At 42.4% G+C, this 22,966-nt stretch overlaps 1 protein-coding gene across 1 annotated transcript; it reads right to left on the reverse strand.

The window, feature by feature from the left end:
* Positions 1 to 12,798: 12,798 nt before the first annotated feature.
* Positions 12,799 to 22,853, reverse strand: Gm5591 (predicted gene 5591). Its single transcript, NM_001013810.2, has 3 exons — positions 22,715 to 22,853; positions 16,541 to 17,296; positions 12,799 to 15,344 (listed from the first exon to the last, which is right to left on the reverse strand). Exons 1-3 carry the CDS (start codon positions 22,719 to 22,721, stop codon positions 13,540 to 13,542), a joined length of 2,568 nt encoding a protein of 855 aa, NP_001013832.1. The 5' UTR covers positions 22,722 to 22,853; the 3' UTR covers positions 12,799 to 13,539.
* Between the last annotated feature and the right edge of the window lie 113 nt (positions 22,854 to 22,966).

Genomic DNA, 22,966 nt, shown 5'->3' on the forward strand with positions numbered 1-22,966 from the left:
AGATCACTGAACTCACGTTCAGACTTGAGAGCAAGCTCCTTGACTCACTGATCCAGTTTGATGGCCACATTCTTCCACTTAATAGTGTCTCCTGAAGGCAAAAGAGAATCAAAAGACTAACACTGGACCTTACTTATCTATATATATTTTGTTATGCCACACAATGCTGAGGTTAGAACCCAGATTTACTACTTGCTAGGCAACAGCTCTACTACTGAGCTCTCCCAAAGTTCAATGTTGGGCATTTCTGCTGGGCAAACCCTTTGCCATATTGAATAAATAAACACATAGGCAATAGAAATTTCACGTCTGATCAAATTCATCCTCCTACTCAGGAGGTGGCACTGTACTATGATATTTTGAGTATCAGTAGAAGCTATGACACATGTCACATGTAGCCCAGCATCAGTTTTTTTAAGCTCAATTCCCTAGTCTTTCAACCTGTGAAAGTCACTATTGAAGGATATTTTGACTCCATGTTGTATACAGTAGAGCTTCAATACATTCTCTTTTCAAGGACAGGGTCTCACTCTAGGTCTGACTGTCCTGAAAGTCATGTAGATCAGACTTCTCTTATACTCAAAGAGATCCTTGTGCCTTCTCTTAAGTGATGTGATTAAAGGCGTGAACCACTATACCAGGTTGTCAGTAGGTTCTTTAAGTTAGCAGAACTGTCTTGCTGTGAGCTGACCCCCTTGAGTAAAGCTTGTTTGTGTGTGTGTGTGTGTGTGTGTGTGTGTGTGTGTGTAAGGGGTCACACGAATTTGAGCCTGTTTGGATTGGGAGGGATTCTAGACCCTCGAGGGGTTCCCAGGGCCCTCTCTGTAGGCTGCATGGGCACTCACTCAGTTCACACTTGTACTCCTCTTTCTGAGAAATCCAGTCTCAGAGAAGTAGCTGCTGGCTTAGGTCTCAGATTTTCCTGTGCAGCTTCCATGCTGGTTTATAACGCTGGGAAGTGAGAGAGAAGTGAAGTCAAAACATAGAGTTTGGCTGTGTTGATGGTGTCCTAAGCCCTGGTTGGAAGGAAGAGACCAAACTTCCAATCAAGCCACCATGGACCTGGGGCTATTTAAGTCTAGTTCTTTGAAGAAGAGTGCCCCCCCCAGCATAGCTGCTTACAACAGTTTATTAAAAGGCATGTAACTTCTGAGAGGTGGAAATACTTTTAGCTTATCCTGCCTCATTTGTCCTTTACTGTGCAGCATGCAGCTCAAAATTTAAAAACAGTATAGAGGAATATTTGCAAAAGAAATGTAGAAGGAAAATATGCAGAAGCAAGAAACTGCAGGTGAAACCAGGAGAGAATAGACCCATCAGACACAGGAAACTGCATGTGAGGCCAGAAGGGGACAGAGCTGTGGATGTCCCAGACACCTGAACTGGAAGAAAGAGCCATCAGATACTATGACAAACATAAAGTAGATTAGAGGAAAAGATGAATTGAATAAATGAACAACTGATACACAAAAATGCTAAAGACTGCTCATTGTTCATGATGGTGGCTGAGTGTGTAAAGTTAACACAGTAATAATTAGCAAGCATAAATGTACCTCAAGATCATAGACACACTACAGCTTACACCTGCTAGGCAAGTGTTCTGCAACCGAGATAAATCCGTACCGAGGTTTCTCTGTAGCCCTGGCTGTCCTGGAACTTACTTTGTAGACCAGGCTGGACTCAAACTCAGAAATCTGCCTATCAAGTGCTGAGATTCAAGGCCTGTGCCACCATGCCTGCCTTGTACCTTCCTTTTTTTATATGTGTGTGTTTTATTTTGAGCCCAGGGCCCCTTGCTGAGCCTAGCTTTGAAGCTGTGATCTCCCTGGTTTAGCTTCTGAAGTAGGACAACAGGTTTGAACCATGAGGCCTAGCAACAATTCGGCATGCTCTGAGATCTCTCCCTGGAGATCTTGGACATGGAAGTGGTCAGCTTGGAAAAATACCAGCACTCAATACTGCGGGAGTCTTCTGCAGTTAGGTGTCCACTAGATGTCAGTGAGCTTCAGGAATGAAATAGAGCTGGGTCTTCCAGAGTCAGGGAGTGATTTCCCTCCCTGCCTGGTAAAAATCAGGTTTCCCCAGGATGTCTGAGGATCCCAGCTGGTCCTTGTGAGTAGGAACCTGGAGCAGTCAGGATCAGTTATTTCTCTGTAAACAATGAATCTGGAATGGGATTTACCACCTCAACAGAGCCAGGTAGCTTCAAGGAGACAGAGGTTAAGAGAAGAGAAAGGAGGAGAAGAGTCATGGGTGCAGATGATACTCATGAACTGGTGGCTGCTCAAGGGGTTAGAAAGGTAGGAGTTTACCCCTCCTAGAGGACAGGATGGCAGGTAGATTTCCAACACGGGGCTGCTCCTATGAATGTAAGGGGATTGGCTTGTCACTCTGTCTTTGTCTTGTTTATTTTCATTTTATTTTTAAAGGGAACCCTCCCCCCTTTTCTATAATAGAATTTTCTGCCCATTGACTTTGCAAATTGGTCGACAACTAGACTAACTCCATATGTTGCTCCCACTTCTTGCCTCTTAACTCTAGATGAGTTAGCATCCCCTCTGACTAGGTCAGTACATGGGGGCTTGACTTAGCTCAGCTGGATCTAACTAGGGACAAGTTGTTTATTTCCTTTCATTTTGGCAATGGTGTCAGTGGACTGGACAGTGCCCACCAAGGGTGTCCTTAAAGGGCTGCAGGAAGGCAGTGTGTGTGTGGGGGACACAGTGTGGGGAGCTCACCCCTGCTTACCACCTCCATGAAATGGCCTCTTTCACTTGCCAGACTGAGGCAGTCCTGCTGAGTTCTGTCTGGTCTTAGCTGAGTTCTCTGTTCCAAGCACTGTACTTTCAGAGTGTTTCCCTCCCTTCCCTGGAGATGCACACACTCTCTTCTGGAGTCACATATGGATATGTTTTATAAAATGACAGAGTGTTGCAGGGGGAGGGGATGCCTTACGAGGCCCATGCAGAGGCATCCTCTCTGAGGTATCAGCCGTAGGACAGGTCTATTATGAAATAAAGTTTATTTGGGACATTGGAGGGGGCTCTGGGGAAGGGAATAGAGGCAGATGTGCCAGGTGACACAGATTCACCTAGTATTGCTAAGGCAAACTCACATGTTGTTTTGTTGACCTATGGGAGACATGTGATGTTTGGACAGAGCATAACTGAACTCAAAGGACAGTGATGGATGCTTGCATAGCTAGCTTTGCAATGCTTTGTCTCAAGTCTTCGTCTTCACTGATCTTCTCTTCATTGAGAGAAGCATGGAAGAGAACTTCTCCTGGTGTCCAGGCTGGTCCTGGCCTCTTCTGCTTACTCATGTCACCTCAGTGGAGGCTGTTTCTGCTGCATCAGGGCACCACTGCTGATTTGTTTTTTGTTATCCTGACACTGCTGAACTGGACTCTCAGTTTCCTGAAAAGGAGAGATTGGAATCGCCCCAAAGAACTACTTTTTTTTTTAATGGTTTTTTGAGACAGGATTTCTCTGTGTAGCCTGGCTGTCCTGGAATGCACTTTGTAGACCAGGCTCAGAAATCCACCTGCCGCTGCCTCCTGAGTGCTGGGATTAAAGGCGGGCACCACCATGCCCGGCTATGTGTGTATGTGTTTAAATAATTTATATATATATCAAAAAGAATCAAATATATATATATATATATTTGGAAGAACTACTAACATTTGCACATCCCTCATCCTATATACCATCTTTTCTCCCCTACATTTGCAAGGTGGGTTAACAGTAGATTTGACACATTTGAGAACTCGTATTAAAAGTATGTTTTTAAAAAATCGAAGTAAAAGACAGAGAGGAGAGAGGGAGTAGAGAGAGGAGAGCAAGAGAGAAAGAGAGAGAGAGAGAGAGAGAGAGAGGAGGGGGGAGAGAGAGAGAGAGAGGGAGAGAAAGAGAGAGAGAGAGAGGGAGACTATGAAGAGGTCCTGCTGAGGCAGGAATGAAGTCTTCTCTTCTTTAAGCTCCTTCCTGCTGACCTTGGGGCAATGGTTTTGTCTTTGAGGAACCTAAGAAGATTGGGATGGGGATGCTGGTCAATAACTGAGTGAGCTGGCTCTTTCATTGCTGTCCTGGGTCTGTGGAACCATCTGCTGGTAGGAAAGTGCTGGTCCAATAGAAGCATCTGTGAGAGTAGACCGGAGCTGTCCTGGATATAGGCTGGAGTAAACACCTGGACTTGGCAAGATGCTGAAACACACACACACACACACACACACACACACACACACACACACACACACACACACACACACACATTAGAGGCAGTTAAGTAGACTTTAGAGAAAAATTTTTCTGGTGTACGTTTGAAACCCTTACGTCTTTGTGGTTGGGGGGAGGGGAGTTCCCAAACCAGGGAATGGGGGAGGAATCCCACCCTCTGGAATAGGCCGCAAATGGGTGGCAGGGATAGTTATTCTCTTGGAATCTATTTGGTCCATGGGGTAGATTTGAGTGGGTTTTCTGGAGCTCATAAGAATCTTTTTAAGTTTACAAAAGAGATAATTTTTTTTTAACAGCATGAAGTCTTTAAGGTGAGTTTAGGGAAGACACAAACCCTTTTGTAGAGAAGAAGGGGCAAAGGGGGCTTTTTTTTCTATTCAGAAGACTGAATTATATAATGTACATAATTATAGTATAATAAGAAACATTTTATGTTTATATTTAAAGGATAATTAAAGGAAACTCACATATTTGAATTTGTGAATATGATAGTTGAACATATAGATTTAGCATCAGAATACCTTAAGTCTATAGCTAAAGAAAACCAAAGGAAACTCAAATTTTGAACTTGTGATTAGGAAAGTGGATTGTATAGTGGTATATTTATTAGAGTTAGGCTAAATTATCAGAATTATAATGATTACTGTAAATAATCTGAACTCTTGAAGTTTTGATATAACAGTAGCATATTGAGGGAAATAAATCCGAAGCATTTTTATCTTAAATTATTTTCTATCATCATCCAAATGTGTATACCCTCCAAACTTTATATGTTATGATTACTGATCTCAAAACATCTTTCTAGACTCTCAAATTTTTTTTATATATTCACAACTTGAGCTTATATCCTCAGACCTTGCCTGAAGTTTCTATCTTTTTTATTTAATCATTTGCCATGGGACATAGGTGGTTGATCATTGGAGAACAGTCATTGAAAACTGATTTTTTGGTAAGGGATTAGAAAAAGGTTATCTTCAAAAGGTTACCGCTGAAAATTGTGTATCTTTTATCATGAAGCCTGCTAGCAAGGCAAAGCTGTCTCTTTTCATAAGAGATCTGGTAGTCTTCTAGTGTTAAGGCCTAGGTAAAATATTAAGGACTGTCTTAGTTAAGGTTTTTTTTATTTTTTAAAATTTATATAGTTATTACATTTAAGTACACTGTAGCTGTCTTCAGACACTCCAGAAAAGTATGCTAGATCTCCTTACAGATAGTTGTGAGCCACCATGTGTTTGCTGGGATTTGAACTCAGGACCTTCAGAAGAACAGTCAGTGTGTTTAACTGCTGAGCCATCTCTCCAGCCCCTTAGTTAAGGTTTCTATTCCTGCACAAACATCATGACCAAGAAGCAAGTTGGGGAGGAAAGGGTTTATTCAGCTTATACTTTCACATTGCTGTTCATCACCAAATGAAGTCAGGACTGGAACTCAAGCAGGTCACGAAACAGAAGCTGATGCAGAGGCCATGGAGGGATGTTACTTACTGGCTTGCTCAGCCTGCTTTCTTATAAAACCCAGGACTACCAGCTCAGGGATGGCACCCCCTACAATTGACCCACCCAGCTTTGATCTCTAATTGAGAAAATGCCTTACAGCTGGATCTCATGGAGGCATTTCCTCAAGAAAGCTTCATTTCACTGTGATAACTCCAGCCTGTGTCAAGTTGACAGAGAAAATGAGCCAGCACAAGGCCTAGATGGAACGGTAAGGCCTAAGAGGTTCCTTGCTCAGCAGTCCTGATGGAGGCTGGCTAGACAGTCAGGTTGCCTGTTCTTCATTTGCTCTCTTTCCTGTGTTAGGTCTTGAACAGTTTTATTTTTCACCTTCCAGGCTTTGTTTGTGATTTCAGAGATTTATTCCAAGTTTTGTTTGTTGTTTTTCCTGGGTTTTATTTTTTATTAGATATTTTCTTTATTTACATTTTAAATGTTATCCCCTTTTCTAGTTTTCCATCTGAAAATCCCCTAACCCTCCCCCTCCCTCTGCCTAACCAACCCACCCACTCCCATTCCTGGTCCTGGCATTCCCCTATACTGGGGCATAGAACCTTCATAGGACCAAGGGCCTCCACTAGGCTGTCCACTGCTACATATGCACCTAGCGCCACAAGTTCCACCATGTGTTTTCTATGATTGGTGGTATAGTTCCAAGGAGCTCGGGGGTACTCGTTAGTTCATATTGATGTTCCTCCTATGGGGCTTCAGTCCCCTTCAGCTCCCTAGGTATATTTCTGGCTCCTTCACTGGGGACCTTGTGCTCCATCCAATGGATGACTGTGAGCATCCACTTCTGTATTTGCCAGGCACTGTCAGAGCCTTGCAGGAGACAGCTATATAAGGTTCCTGTCAACAGTCTTTTGTTGGCATCTCCCTAGTGACTTGGTTGTTTATGGGGTGAATTCCTGAGTAGAGCAATCTCTGGATGGTCCCTCCTTCCGTCTCAGCTCCAAACATTGACTCTGTAACTCCCTCCATGGGTATTTTGTTCCTCATTCTAAGGAGTAACAAAGTCTCCACACTTTGGTCTTCCTTCTTCTTGAGTTTCATGTGTTCTGCAAATAATATATTGGGTATTCTAAGTTTCTGGGCTAATATCCACATATCAGTGAGTGCATACCATGTGAATTCTATTGTAATTGGTTACCTCACTCAGGACGATATGCTCCTGATCTATCCATTTGCCTAAGAATTTCATAAATTCATTGTTTTTAATATCTGAGTAGTAATCCACTGTGAAAATGTACCACAATTTCTGTATCTATTCCACTGTTGAGGGACATCTGGGTTCTTTCCAGCTTCTGGCTATTATAAATAAGGCTGTTAGGAACATAGTGGAGCTTGTGTCCTTATTACAAGTTGGAACTTCTTCTGGGTATATGCCCAGGAGAGGTATCGCTGACCTGGTTTACAGAGTGAGTTCCAGGACAGCCAGGGATACACAGAGAAACCCTGTCTGGTCTCTGCCAAATTAGGTGCATCCTCTCCCACTGAGGCCAGAAAAGGCAGTCCTGTTGGGGAATGGATACCACAGACATGGATGTCATAGAACAAGCTGCATGGAACAAAAGGAATGGGCCTCTCCATTCCCTTATAAACACTGTGTTTATGCCCATATTAGTGCAGATGTTAGTGCTGCTGTAACTGCTTCAGTCTGCCTATTGGGTGGAAACGTCCTTCCAGTGGTGTTCTTTGCTGATGGAGAGAGTTGCAATTGTTCAGGCTGCTAAGACTCAGTGGCTGTTGTGGTGAGAGGGCAGCCTATTACCCAGAAATGCTCAAATCAGTCCTTGCAAGACTCAGGGATGGTCAGGCAATCCAGAATGCCAAAGATGGTGAGAATGGGAGCAAAGGCATACAGCAATATAGCCTAGCGTATCTACTCCATAATACAATGGACATACCTCTGACATATTTTAGCAGCAGATACCTTGGATGAATGGAGACCGTAAGAAGTAATTGAACAGATCTGTGCAGTAATGCCTAGGTCTATGGCAGTGGACACAACAGTCCAGAGTTCAAGGAGCCATGGAGAGGCCTGAAACTTTGACTTTGCATCCCAGCCTTTACTCAATTCAAACCCTCATAGTACATGACGTTTCTAGATGCTAGAGAATATAAGAAGTGGAGCTTTAACTGAAAGTAGGGGACTCCCATGTAACAATTTTATCAAGTAGTAAAGTACATTTCCCTGTCTGCACTTCGTGTGGAGTTTTTTCCTTTTAAAGATTGATTTATTTTATTTATATGAGTATACTGTAGCTGTCTTCAGACACACCAGAAGAGGGAATCAGATCCCATTATAGATGGTTGTGAGCCACCATATAGTGGCTGGGAATTGAACTCAGGAACTCTGGAAGAGCAGTAAGTGCTCTTAACCGCTGAGCCATCTCTCCAGCCCCCATATGGAGTTTCTTTAAATAAGAAAACCATGACTATTACATATCCCATGCATACTTTTCTAATTGAATGAATTAGTGATTTGTACATCAGTGTAGACTGTAGCATTGTCAACAATATCTATGTTAGGGCTAGATGTTGATGTCCAACAAGAGAAGAAAGAGGGGATGAGAAATATGTGGTATCTACAACATGGGAACTATTTTCAGCTAAAAAGGTGAAGAAAGTCACAATGTTTGCAGGAGATTGTGTGTAACTGGACACAATAATATTGTGGCCAAATGTATCTAGGCCCAGAAAAAAAATCTTGTGTTTTCTGCAATATGTTGATCCTCCATAATACATATAGAGCTATTTATGATTTGTAGGCAACATTTTATAGAAGATGACTCAGGGTTGTGGTGAGATTTGAGAAATGGACAGGTCTTGGTAACAGAGTTAGTGTTCTTAGTATCCAATATAGTTCAATGAGAATTAAAATCAATAAACATAATTGTAATATGAGAATAAAGTTTTGTTAATTGCTTTAGTAATCAAAATTCTTTTCCTAAACTTCATTTTATGTTACATTAGTCCGTGGTTCTTAATATGGAAAAATAAAAATTCAATTTAGAGTATCAAAATGAAGAGATATGCACCCAAACCTTTCATGTCATTCCTAGGATGGAAAGTGACGGCAATGGTCCCATCACCATGCTTCTCTCTGGAGTTAATGCAGCCCATGGGAAGTGCTAGGACCAGAGAGCTCCATCAGCTACTCCTTCATGGCATTTCCTCGTACTAGCTCGTCCTTCTGTGGTTCATTTGTTTCAGGGGTTGGGGTATTTCATGCTTGCCTTTTTAGCTTTGTCTAGATGGGTGACCCTGGGCAGCAAAAAGCCCGTGTGAGGGTGGAGATTATTGACTCTTGCTAGATGTTGGTCTATACCATGAATATCTATCTGCAAGCTGGAGTCAATCATCCAAAAAACCCCATGAAAAGGGGTTTTCATTCCTTTCAAAAGTAGAAATGCATCTTAACATTACTAAGGAAGCACAAAATACTCTGGATACCTTAAACACACCTCATATGAGGTTAGCGATTCACAGCCATATTACCTACTATGTAATATGTAGTCTAGTATAGCCTACTTCTGTCACTAAACAGACGTTTAGATAATTGAATCTGAATTGAGTTCCAGTTAAAAAATATATGCAGTTAAATCCCACTGGGTTTTAGAAAGATTAAAAATGTACCCTGACTAAAACGTGGCCTATTCATCAGATGATGAGGGGAAACCTGGATATCTTTATGTAGAGAAGAAACTTTCTGCCTGGGGTAGCAGAGTATGCTTGTACTCCCTAAACTCAGGCAAGAGAAGTTTGAACAAGCATAGCAAGCGTATAAAGGAAAAAAATAGATGGTTTGAATATTAAAGGGGTACCAGGAAGTGAAATGGAGCAAAATCCTGTGTTCTAAGAGATAAAAAGGATTAAGGGAGTAGGAACTTGGGGCAAGATCCTACCCAGCTAAATTTAGATCCAGGCATGGTGGAACACACTTTTAATCCCAGGAGATAAGCATGCTGATCTCTGCGTTCAAGGCCAATCTACAGAGCAAGACCCAGGATAGCCATGCTTAGGCAGTGAAGGATTTGGAAAACAGGAAGCCATTGACAATGTAATAATAGAAGGGGGTCATGTTCTAATTCCTGCCAACAGCAGAACTCCTTAGCAGCTTCAGCCATGTGATTCTGGCTCTAGAGTTAAGAATGGAAAGAACGACTGGGACAATTGATGCTGGTTAGCTGGAGCTAAGAAATAAACAGTGATTATGAAGAAACCAGCATCACTGAGGTGAAAGTTTCTGGGAAGTGTTTTCTGGGAGCACAAAGAAGCTGTTTTACAGAGAGAGCCAAGCTGCAAGCTGGACTTGGTAATGTGTAATAATCACCCAGGTGGTACTGGTTTTGAAGGCATGAAGGTGTCATGAAGAACAGCTGAGCTTGGCACTGTGAGGGGTCATGGAAGGCCATTGGAGAAGGTATAGCCTCAGCTGTAGTTGATGGCCCAGGACTGAAGGGGTCATGCAAAGGATTTGAGGGTTGGCACCATGAAGAGAGGGTATGAGAGGCTATTGGTGAAGCCTAGTTTGAGTGGCATACCCCAGTGTATTGGAGATGTTAGTACCATGGGATGATCACCAAGAAAAGCAGCCATAGTGGCATGGATCAACCTGAGCAAAGAGTTGTACAGAGGGCAGAGATGGAGAAGTGATGCCAGCCCTTAGGAAGAGTCCAAAAGATTAAGTGGAATCCCAGTCACTGGAACAAGAATTTGTAACATTGAAATTGCTTTGGAGACTCAAAGACGTTAAAGATGCTAGAGCCATGGTATACATGCTGAGGAAAGCTGCTAACAGGAAGTGGAACTAGCCCAGGAGAAAGCAGTTTGTTGCAGTCAACGAAGATGAAAAATGAATGGAGACCACTTTGACATCAGCCATGGTGATGTAGAGTTTGGAATTTGCCCAGCTGGTTTCCTGCCTTGCTTTGGGGATTACAGTTAATTAGTTGGATGAATCTCAGAAGAGACCTTGAACTTTGGATTTTTTAACATTGTTGAGACTACTATAGACTATGAGGACTTTAAAAGTTTGACTAAATGCATTTTGCATTATGCTATGTTTACGTATGCCCCCCCCCCCACATAGACTCATGTGCTTGAACAAGTCTATGGGGGCCAGGGAATGGAATGTAATGGTTTGTATATTCTTGGGCCTGGGAGTGGCACTATTTGGAGGTGTGACCAAGTTGGAGTAGGTGTGCCTCTGTGGGTGTGGGCTTAAGATCCTCACCCTAGTTGACTAGGAGTGAATCTTCCACTTTGGATGAAGACATAGAACTCTCAGCTCCTCCTGCACCATGCCTCCCTGGATGTTGCCATGCTCCCACGTTGATGATAAAGGACTGAACCTCTGAACCTGTAAGCCAGTCCCAATTAAATGTTGTTTTTATAAGAATTGCTTTGGTCATGGTGTCTGTTCACAGCAGTAATACCCTGACTAAGAAAGGGGGTAGGATGAGGGTAGGGGCGCTGGTAGGCAGAGGTGGTGGTGGCTGGGAGGTGGGGGGGACAGAAGCATGAGCACAGGCAGAAACAGAGAGCAGAGAAAGAAGAGCAGTGGGACAGAGGCTCAGAGGGGCAGAGAGGCAGAAAGGTAGAGATAGAGATGAAGAGAGGCACAGAGGGAGAGGCAGGGGCAGATGGAGGCAGATCCCTGTGAGTTCAAGAATATCTCTGTCTATAGTGTTAGATCTAGGACAACCAGGGCTATGTAGTGAGACCCTGTGTCAAGACACTAAAGGGTATACACACACACACACACACACACACACACACACACAATCAAGCAAACAGATCAACAAATACAGTTCAAGGTACAGGGACAGGCAAAGGTATAGAGCCACCCAAGGCATCCTGGTAGAAGTTGACAGATCGTTTCTCAGGTAAGCAAAGTGGCCCTTCCCAGCAAAGGAAGCAGTTACTTGAGGGTATGGCTTAGAGAGCAAGAGGCAGTCGTTGCTATTATTACTGCAGATGGATTAATGTGTAGATTATTTGCAATTAAACAAAATATCTAAGTCATTGTGAAACAAGACAACCCAGTTTGTAAATGATAAATAAACTGGCAGTCCTCAAAGTTTTAATACAGAGCATGAATACATTACAAAAGCATGTGTATCCAGGAGTTGGAGCAATGCGTAGTGAAACTTCAGGAGATGCCAAAGTCAATCAGAGAAGGAATGACAAACATCTCTGTGGGAGTGCACAAGAAGGAATGCTGTGCTATGCTGGTGGGGTGTGACATGTTTCTGCCCGTTTGGGTGTCCCAATAATGGGACCTCCTAAAGCCAAAACCTGGCCTACCACATGGCTAAAGCAAACCATTCCATAACTGGACATATTAGAAAGACACTTGCCATCAGTGTTGATTTTAGCAGTGTCTCCAGTACATTAGGGAAACAAGTTGGTATCCAACAGCATTTTCATGGGTGAGAAAAACGTGATGGACATAGGGAGGAAAGCATTAAGTCATAAAGAAAGTGAAGCTATGCTGTTACAGGACCTGGACTCATTCTGGGCCATGTGAGATAGCTCTATAGAGAACACTTGTTCTTACAGAGTCCTCAGGCTGAGTTCCTAGCAGCCTGTCAACCTTCCTCAATTCCACATCCACATGTCTGATGTCATTCTCTGGCCTGTGTGGGCACTGCACACACGTGTTGTTCCAGAATGTATACAGGGGAGACATACATGCAAAATAAATATTAAATGAATATTTTCTGAAATGGATCCAACGTGAGATATGCATACTAATCAAATTAAAAACATCTCAGAAAGTTAGTCATCCTGATGTGTTTTCTGTCATATCTGGGTTCTAGATCATGTATGTATACATGTGTACATGAAAGCCTGTTTTTCATTTCATGAAGCATTAGGAAGTGCTCTGTCCCATGCAAATTATAATTAAGGGCTGGGGTGAGAGGTGTGAAATGGGAAGAACCATGGGAAGAACAGGAGTGTGTTAAGTTGACAGGAAAACCTTTAGGAAACAGCCCATAATCAGTGACCAGTACAGTGAAAATAAAAGCCAAGGAGAATAATTTTATTACCACCAGAGCTATGATGAATTGATTTAATAGTAAATATATATTACTAGAGTTTATATAATATGATGTAGTTATGTAACATATACTATTTTGTCGATCAAAATTAGCAATATTAAAGTTATGAGAGCAATAAGAAAGACCTCTCATATATGGATTAAAGAACTGACATAAATAACAAAGGCCTCTGTATATGCTATGGATTAAAGAAATAAATAACAAAGGCCTCTGTATATGCTATGGATTAAAGAACTGACATAAATAACAAAGGCCTCTGTATATACTATGGATTAAAGAACTGACAAAAATACCAAAGGCCTCTGTATATGCTATGGATTAAAGAACTGACATAAATAACAAAGGCCTCTGTATATGCTATGGATTAAAGAAATGACTTAAATAACAAAGGCCTCTGTATATGTATGGATTAAAGAAATGACTTAAATAACAAAGGCCTCTGTATATGTATGGATTAAAGAACTGACTTAAATAACAAAGCCCTGTATAAACTATGGATTAAAGAACTGACTTAAATTACTCCAGTTAGTTTTACTGACTTCAAATATTTACAATTATTATAGAAAATTTGTCTGTTCATTTATATAAGCACAAATATCTACATATTCATCTACATAGCTACATATTTACTTATGCATCTACACACTTATATGACCCTTGAAGTTCAATGTATATATCTGTATCTGTGTACCTGTCATTATACACATCACAAGTACTATGTTACAAAGATCTGGCCAGCTCCTACATTGCATAGCCATAATAAAGAGAAGTTTCCATATCAGTTTCCCTGTGAAGGAAAATCTGTAGTTTCCCAGGAGAGCTACACTTGGCAGCATTCTCACGCTCCTGTTGAGCACAACTCTTCATGGCCTCCCTCTCTGGCCTCTGCTCTTTTGTGATGGGCTGTGAGATGACTGGTCCCAGAATGTCGACTTTCCTCCATGGAATTGATTGGCAGCTGAAGTCTTGCAGTCGATGTTGGGTTTGAGGTTTGGGTAGTGATGGTGCCTTCTTCCTGCCAGAAGAAATAAGCTCTCTCTGGAATGAAGTGTGAGAGGATGCTCTGTAGGGTACAAGCCTCATGTGGGCCAACTGAGGCATAGCACTAGACTGACTGGTGTTGGCTGCATTAGGTTGTGTAGCACTGGGGGAAATTGGAGGAGCTGAATTGGCAGAGGCCATCAGAGATGTGCTGACAGGAGCTGGTTGGGATGGATGAGCTGAGTGGGGATGAAGCCTCACAGGGTAAGCTGCAGTGGGCCTGTGTGAAGCCAGGGGGAGAGGCTTTCTAGAAGCAGGTCTGGCTTGAGGCTGGTCCAGTGTTGGGAAAGGCAAAGGTACTAACTTGACCTTCCCAGGCAGGGGCAGCTCGTACTGGGATGGAGATGTACACTCCTTGTGAGCACTGATCTTCACTCTCTGAGCTTTACCTGGGATTCTGTCAGGACCCCGGCCCTCAGGTGGCATATCTAGCAGTGCTGGGGTGGCTGGGCCTGGGCCTCGATCTTTGTTGTTGGTGGAGGTTCTCAGACCCCCGAAGGAAGAGATGCCAGTTTTCTTCTCAATCTTCTTCCCGAGTGGGTGGAAGACCTGCACGGACTCCAGCATGTGCATGCCAAGGTGGGTTCGAGGCTTCTTGAAGCTGTTTTGACTGAGCTCAGGTGGGTTCGTCTTCCTCTTGGTCTTGGGGATGGTGGGCTTCTCTTCTGCTTTGACTCTGTCCCTTGACTGCTTAAGCTCCTGTGTTTTCTTGGAGTTGTTCTCTGGCCCACTTGGTCTTTCTTGCCCCTGTTTTCTACCTCTTCTGTGCCTGCTGGGTGCCTCTTTGGGAGCTTTGCCCTCCAGATGCTTTGAGATGTTGTCAATAGCTCTTTCCTTGTCCTTTGCACAGCCCCCACTGCCCTCTACCCTGACCAGGTCTTGGTGCTGGATTTTAGCCTGAGGAGCTCCATCGAGCAGGTCAGAGGTTTTTAGGTCATTCTCTGTCACCTTTTCAGAGGAGCTGCTCATGACTCTCCAGCTCTGAAGGGGAGGGCCCCAGTCTATGTCTTTGAGGGTTTTGAAGAACTGAGGAAGGTGATCACCTGTTCCCAGTGTAGTGATGTCGTCAAAGTTGTTTCTGGATCCAGTCTCATTCTCCAGCTTCTCTTGCTCTTCCAGACCTACACTAATGCCTTCCATGGTGGCATTGTCAGAAGCAGATTTCGGTCTTAGACTTCTTGTATCAGTGCAGTCAGGGTGCAGTAAAGGAAGGTGTGATGGTCCTTGGTTTTCTTTAGTGCCCTCATAGGCATCCCGAGGCATTGACAGCTCAGCTTTCATCTCAAGCATGTTTTCATTCTCTCTTTCTTCCAGGATTGGAGCTAGAGGCAAGGTCATGAATTTTGAAGAACTGTACACGGGGGCTGTTAATAACCTGTCCCCATTGACAGGTGTTTTCCTCATCTGGAAAACCTCGGTGGAAATATTGCAGAGTTCTGGACTGTGCAACAGACTGACTGTCTGGCCCGAGGGTAGCAATCCTTGGGATGTCTCCATGTGCACCACTGGAAAAGAGTCAAGGAAGAAGTCAGTGCTGATGAGTGAGATGCTCCTTACCCTACCCCAATTTCATAGCAGTACAGCACCCAGCCTCTACAGGAGGGTAGGCTATTCCTATGAGCTGTGCTTGAGCATCCCAGACAGCAGCTCTTTTGATAGACAGATGGTGACTGCTCTGTTTTTGCTGCCCATGCCATGTCATGGTTTCTTAGATACTTTTGTGTTCCTTCGGGTTTGTGTGGTACTTGAGGCTTAGAGTTTATGGTTAGGCTACAAAATTTTCTTGATATATGCTCCTCATTTGCCTTCTCTTTTCCAATGATATAGTGATTCCCATTTTTGGGGCTTTGTTATTAGGTAGGTTATCTGGGCCATAATTTTTAAGAAACCACCTGACTCTGACAACTTCTTTCAGTTTAAGGAATTACTCAAAACCCCAGAAGCCTGGCTTTTTATGTTGGTTTATGTATCCAAACCTAGCTGGGCCCTCCTTTGAGACAAGCATTTGAACAAAAGAGCTTTCTTCTACCCCTGTATCTCACAGACCTACTGTAAGCAATATGCAAATTGACATAGAAAAATGAAATATTTGGGCTTGGTTATGATTCTCTATTAGAGAAAACATCTACATGATCTTATATTGTTGTCAATGGGTCACCTCTGAAGTACTACAACAGAAGGAAAAAGAAGGAAAGTAGCCTTGGCTTCCTTAGCAATGGTACATGGTCTGTACCCTACTCTATAATTTTAAGTGTAAGAAAATGCCAGAACAGTTGCTGGGATCTGGGAGGAATTCTTCCTCCAGAACAGATTCTGAGTTGCATTGCTCTGGAGAGAGTTTTCAACTGACAGAAAAATCCCAGGTTTCCAAAACAAAAAGTCCTCATTGTCATCTGTACCCCAGAGCAATAGTTCAAGGAGTTAGTAACAGTGTGCAGGGATGTGATAGTGACTAACTTATGCTGTCACATATGTGAGTGTGGTATGTTCCTGACACCACTGAATGCAGGATGGATACCACTCACTGTGGCCTTGCGTTCTCTATCATTATTCAGTCTGAAGATGGGGATGAAAAGCAGATCTCTATTTAACCTGTAAAGACTCATAATCTCTGGCTGTGTGGAATATCCACTATGAAAAGTAGACTTGAGCATCCTTGGTCTCTTGATCATGTGCCTTTCCCTCCTGAGTTTGTACTTACCCTGAAGACTGATGTCTGGCATATTTTGACCAGATGTGGAATAGGAGAAGCCAGAGGTGGAGATTGGTATTTGGACATTCCTTGGCTGAATCTCCTTTCCCACCATCAGCATCTCTGGTTGAGGGGCAGACCCCTTGCTCACAGGGTAGGACACAGAGCTGTAGGACTGCAAACACTGTCCTAGTTCTCCGGGTATCAGACGGTCCAGGCAATTGTGGTTGTAGTAGTACACCTGGCTGCCATCCTGGTAGGAAGGTGCCAGGCTGTATCCTTGATCTGGTACCTGTGGTGGTGTAACTTGGACAAAACTGGTTAAAAGTGATGGATGGAAAGGGGCTATGGTATTGGGATCTAAAATTTTATCACACTGGGATGTCACAGACAGGGAGGAGAGTCCAGTGTCTTGGTTAGTGATGGTCATATTGAATTCCTGGATTGCATCTCCCCTATCTTTGCTTTCTGCGAGTTCCCACTTGAGAACACCTGGATAGAAGAGTGCAGAGGTTGAGTTCTGGCTCTGTTCAGTAAGCTCCACCAGCATGGTCTTGCCAGCATGTGGGTTAAGGTAGGCTCTGCCTGTGATCACCTGGACAGAAGTGTTGGTGCTTGGTGGTAGGATCCATGCTAAACTCACAGCTGGGGTGGAAACACTGGAGGTGTTGCACACCCTTCCTGAGTGTGTAGAGTTGTTCATCACAGGCAGAGAGGGCTGAAGAGCACTTTCTGTCCCAAAGAAAGGTGAACTTTGGAAGTTTTCTGTTGGGAGGAAGAGGACAGCAGGAAAATAGGTTGATGCTTTCTAGGTTCCTGTGGGGAGCAATGCTATCTCTAGTTTTTACTGGCTGGGATTGTCTAAGACTGAAGTTCTCTCCAACATCCAAAGTTGCAAATGAATCAATAGTACTTGATTCTTGGTAATCTTCAGGATGACACTCATTTGATGAGCTGCCTGTTCTTTCTCTGTGGGCAGAGAATTCCTAATTGATCTCATTCAACTTTTGCTCCAATCTGAGCACAGTCCTTCTTTGCCCTGGTTTGTCTTGCTCCCATACCTATGATACTATCTCATTACTGTGTCCCAGATCAGAAATGTTTAGAGGCAAGAGAGCCATAGACTTCTTAAGCCTCTTGCTTTGCCCTGTCCTATGCAGATCTCACTTTCTGTAGAGAAACAGGGTCTCTCTATTATATAACGATGGACCTGCCCCTGCCTCTGGAGTGCTGCTGTCTTAAGGGAGTCCCAGCTCCACTAGGATTGTCTATAATCTATGATTAAAAAAATAATGGCCGGGGGGTTGTGGCACAGGCCTTTAATCCCAGTGCTTGGGAGGCAGAGGCAGGAGGATTTCTGAGTTTGAGTCTAGCCTGTTCTACAGAGTGAGTTCCAGAACAGGCAGGGCTACACAGAGAAACCTTGTCTTGAAAAAACAAAACACATAAAGAAAGAAAGAAAGAAAGAAAGATAGAAAGAAAGAAAGAAAGAAAGAAAGAAAGAAAGAAAGAAAGAAAGAGAAAGATAGAGATGCTCACAGCCAACCATTGCACTGATCACGGGGTCTCCAATGGAGGAGTTAGAGAGAGGACTGAAGTAGCTGAAGGGGTTTGGAGCCCCATTGGAAGAACAACAATGTCAAACAACCAGAGCTTCCAGGTTCTAAACCACCAACCAAGGAGTAGACATGGAGGGATCCATGGCTCATACTGCATATTTAGCAGAGGATGGCCTTGTCAGGCATCAATGGGAGAAGAGGCCCTTGGTCCCATGAAAGCTCAGTGCCCCAGTAAAGTAGAATGCAAGGGCATAGATGCAGGAGTGTGTGGGTGGTTGGGAGCAGTACCATTATAGAAGCAGGAGGAGAGGGGGTGGGGTAGGCAGTTTCTGGGGAGGGATTTGGAAAGGAGGTAACATTTGAAATGTAAATAAATAAAATATCAAATAAAAATGATGCATACAGGATTTTGTGTATGAATACTGTATTTAGCTAATTCTTTTCCCTTCTAAATCCTCCTGTGTCCCTCACACTTCTTTTATGATTGAGGCCTTCTTATGATTTAAGTATAAGTCTTAAATACTATGTGTATATCACTTTATAAATACTACCTGGTGATAAATTTTCATGTAGGTTGTACATATTTAAGCCTGACTTATTAGGATTTGCAAACTTATTAGAAGGCTTTTTCATGAATAAGATTGTTTCTACCTTTGTTACCTTTGTTAATTGTAATTCTTACAGAATGGGACCCTTGATTTTCCATGAATAAGATTGTTTCTTCCCTTGTTCCCTGTGTTAATTGTAACTCTTATATAGTGGGAGCCTTGATAATATCCAACATAGCCAGTGTATACAAGAACCAAGGAACTCTTTCCTGTCTGGGCCAGTGCCCTGAGCAGACATTGGGTGTGAATTCTGCAGCCAGAACCACAACGCCCAGAAGAAGCTCCACTACCAGGTGCTCTAACACACCCAGGACCAGAAGATCCCAGGATCCCAGGATCCTAGGAGCTTGGTCACAACAGGATCTCAGGGTGCCAGGGGCAGCTTGAATCCCAAGAGCTCTGACACACCCAGGATCTTAGGATCACAGGATCACAGGATCACAGGATCACAGGATCACAGGACCACAGAGACAGCTGAACTCTGAGGACTTCTGACACAACCAGGAACAAAAGAAGGACAGGTTCCAGTCAAATATTTTGAGGACAGGCAGCTCTACAGATAACCAGATGATGGGAGGCAATCCCAGCAGGCAATCGGATTTCTGAGTCAAGGCCAGCTTGGTCTACAAAGTGGGTTCCATAACAGCCAGGGCTATACAGAGAAACCCTGTCTCAAAAAACCAAATGTGTGTGTGTGTGTGTATATATATATATATATATATATATATATATATATATATATATATGCGCAACAAGCCGGGCAGTGGTGGTACACTCTTTTAATCCCAGCACTTGGGAGGCAAAGACAGGCAGATTTCTGAGTTCGAGGCCAGCCTGGCCTACCAAGTGAGTTTCAGGACAGCCAAAGAGACATGGCATTATCAGAACCCAATTCTCAGACCATAGCAAGTCCTGGATACACCATCACACTGGAAAAAAGCAAGATTCTGATCTAAAATCAATTCTCATAATGGTGATTGAGGACTTTGAGAAGGACATAAATAACTCCCTTAAAGAAATACAGGAGAACTCAAGTGAACAGCTAGAAGCCCTTTAAAAGGAAACACAAAAATCCCTTAAAGAATTACAGGAAAACACAATCAAACAGGAGAAGGAAATGAACAAAACCATCCAAGATCTAAAAGTGGAAATAGAAACAGTAAAGAAATCACAAAGGGAGACAGCCCTGGAGTTAGAAAACCTAGGAAAGAGATCAGGCGTCATAGATGCAAGCATCACCAAGAGAATACAAGAGATAGAAGAGAGAATCTCAGGTACAGAAGATACCATAGCAATCATTGACACAATAGTCAAAGAAAAGCAAAATTCAAAAAGATCCTAACTCAAAACATCCAGGAAATCTAGGACCCAATGAGAAAAACAAATCTAAGGAAAATTGGTATAGATGAGAATGAAGATTTTCAACTTAAAGGGCCATTAAATATCTTCAACAAAATTATAGAAGAAAACTTCCCTAACCTAACCTAACCTAACCTAACCTAACCTAACCTAACCTAACCTAACCTAACCTAACCTAACCTAACCTAACCTAACCTAACCTGACCTAACCTAACCTAAAAATTATAGAAGAAAACTCCCCTAACCTAAAGAACCCATGAACAAACAAGAAGCCTACAGAACTCCAAATAGACTGGACCAGAAAAGAAATTCCTCCTGTCACCTAATAATCAAAACAACAAATGCACTAAACAAAGAATATTAAAAGCAGTAAGGGAAAAAGGTCAAGTAACAAATAAAAGCAGACCTATCAAAATTACACCAGACTTTTCACCAGAGACTATGAAAGTTAGAAGATCCTAGGCAGATGTCATACGGACCTTAAGAGAACACAAATACCAGCCTAGGCTATTATACCTAGCAAAACTCTCAATTACTATAGACGGAGAAACCAAGATATTCCATGACAAAGCCAAATTTACACAGTATCTTTCCATAAAATCCAGCCCTACAAAGGATAATAGACAGAAAAGACCAACACAATGAAGGAAATTTTACTTCAGAAAAATCAAGAGATTAATCTGTCAACAAACCTAAAAGAAGATAGCCACACAAACATAATTCCACCTCTAACAACCAAAATAACAGAAAACAATTACTTTTCCTTAATATCTCTTTACATCAGTGGACTCAATTCCCAAGAGACATAGACTAACAGAATGGACCAAACATTTTGCTGCATACAGGAAATGTGCCTCAGTGACAAAGACAGATACTACCTCAGAGAAAAAGGTTGGGCAACAATTTTCCAATCAAATGGTCCCAAGAAACAAGCTGGAGTAGTCATTCTGATATCGAATAAAATTGAGTTTCAACCTAAACTTCTCAAAAAAGATAAGGAAGGACACTTCATATTGGTCAAAGGAAAAATCTACTAAGATGAACTCTCAATTATCAACATCTATGCTCCAAGTGCAAGGCAAACCACATTCATTAAAGAAACTTTACTAAAGCTCAAAGGACACATTGTACCTCACACAATAATAGTGGGAGACTTCAACAGCCCACTCTCATCAATGGACAGATCCTGAAAACAGAAACTAAACAGAGACACAGTGTAACTAATAGAAATTATGAAACAACAAACGGATTTAACAGATATCCATAGAACATTTCATCCTAAAACAAAAGGATATACCTTCTTCTCAGGACCTCATGTTACCTTCTCCAAAATTGACCATATAATGGGTCACAAAACAGGCCTCAACAAATACAAGAAGATTGAAATAATCCCATGCACCCTATAAGATCACCGTGGACTCAGGCTGGTCTTAAATACCAACAGAAACAACACAATGATATGCAAGACTTTCGAGTGTTGATCAATGAATACAGCCCTTTGTTTGATCTTCTTGTGGACCTGGATGGACACTGCCCTCCCCACACCACAGGCAAGGTAGTTACATATGTGTGCTAGATGTGCCCATGATTGCTTTACAGCTAGGTTTTCAGGGGTGAAATGTCTCTTGTAATCGTTTAAGTTAGTAGTGATTTTTTTTTTCTGGATTATGAACTTCCGGCTATCAGTATGCATCTGTGATTTCTTTCTCATGCATTACATTGACTGTAGAAGTCCAGCAATGTCTGTACACGTGGATAACCATGTACAACTCACAGCTCTGACGGGGCAGCCTCAGCTAAGCCACTCTGAACTGAATGTAGACATTAAACTGCTACTTCAAAGACTTGGCCTCAACATATTTAGTGACTTGGTATAAATATTGAAATGTATAAATATAGCAAAAGCTATTTTTTAATTCATGTGATTTTATATATTTAGTAATAGAAATATATTCAAAAGCTATTCTTTAAAAAAATATAAAAATAGAGGAACTCTGCACAAAATGAATGTGACAGATGGTACGAGTCAGGGTACAGACTGGGGTAGTGCCCTCTCTTTATGACAGGGAACCTGTGCCCAGGCTAATCTCAACAGTGCAGTTGCCAAAATAAGGCTCAGGAAAGGACAAATCCTTAGGCCCTTTGATTTGAAACCTGTACCTCTCTGCAGCATTCGATCCTAAACTACCTGTCAATCAACTGTACACTTTTGACTTCTTTTATTTCTTTATTTTCTAGCCCCTCATCTTTATATTTTGGATTTTTTTTCCTTTTCCCAGTTCCCACTGCTCTGTCTTTAATGTAACAGCCTCAATATTTCTACAGTAACTGCTTCCTCAGAGTCAAGTCCCCTCTTAGTCTCTACCACATTTACTTGCCTCTTAAGACTCAACAGTTCAGAGCCCAGAGCATAGTGACACTCTAATCCCCCTGAGATGGATGAAGAAGCACTTGAGAGTAAACTGTTGTGTCCAGAGTCACATTCTTAGTAAAAACCAAAGCTAAACATTCAATTTGAGATATTCATTCAAATTGACATTCAATTTGTATGAATATCAATACCTATGGTATCCCTCACTAGTCCCGTATGGATTTGAAACATATATTAAAAATCACAAAAGTTGGATCAAAACCAATTTTAAAGTTTTCTTACTTACCTGACATGATGTATGAGAGAGAGTAACAGTAATTCACACACGAACGAATCAGGAAAAATGTTTGTCTTTCTCTGATCTGCTGAACAAACCAGAGAGTGTGTTCAGTACCAGACAGCTCACTGGTCACTGGTCACAGGTTACCTGTGATGATCCAAATTTGTTTACAGGCAGCTCCATGGAAACCCCAGGATTCTACTAGGTGCTGGTAGGCTGGGAGGGAGAATGATGTCATAAATCAAGCAGTAGCCAATT

The sequence above is a fragment of the Mus musculus genome, chromosome 7, assembly GCF_000001635.26.
Source record: "Mus musculus strain C57BL/6J chromosome 7, GRCm38.p6 C57BL/6J".
NCBI classification, from domain to species: Eukaryota; Metazoa; Chordata; class Mammalia; order Rodentia; family Muridae; genus Mus; species Mus musculus.

What these genes read in the sequence shown, in the direction of transcription:
- Gm5591 (NM_001013810.2), bottom strand. An exon ending in GCCAGACATCAGTCTTCAGG is followed by an intron (nt 15,345 to 16,540) that starts GTAAGTACAAAC and finishes ACTCTTTTCCAG; the next exon opens with TGGTGCACATGGAGACATCC.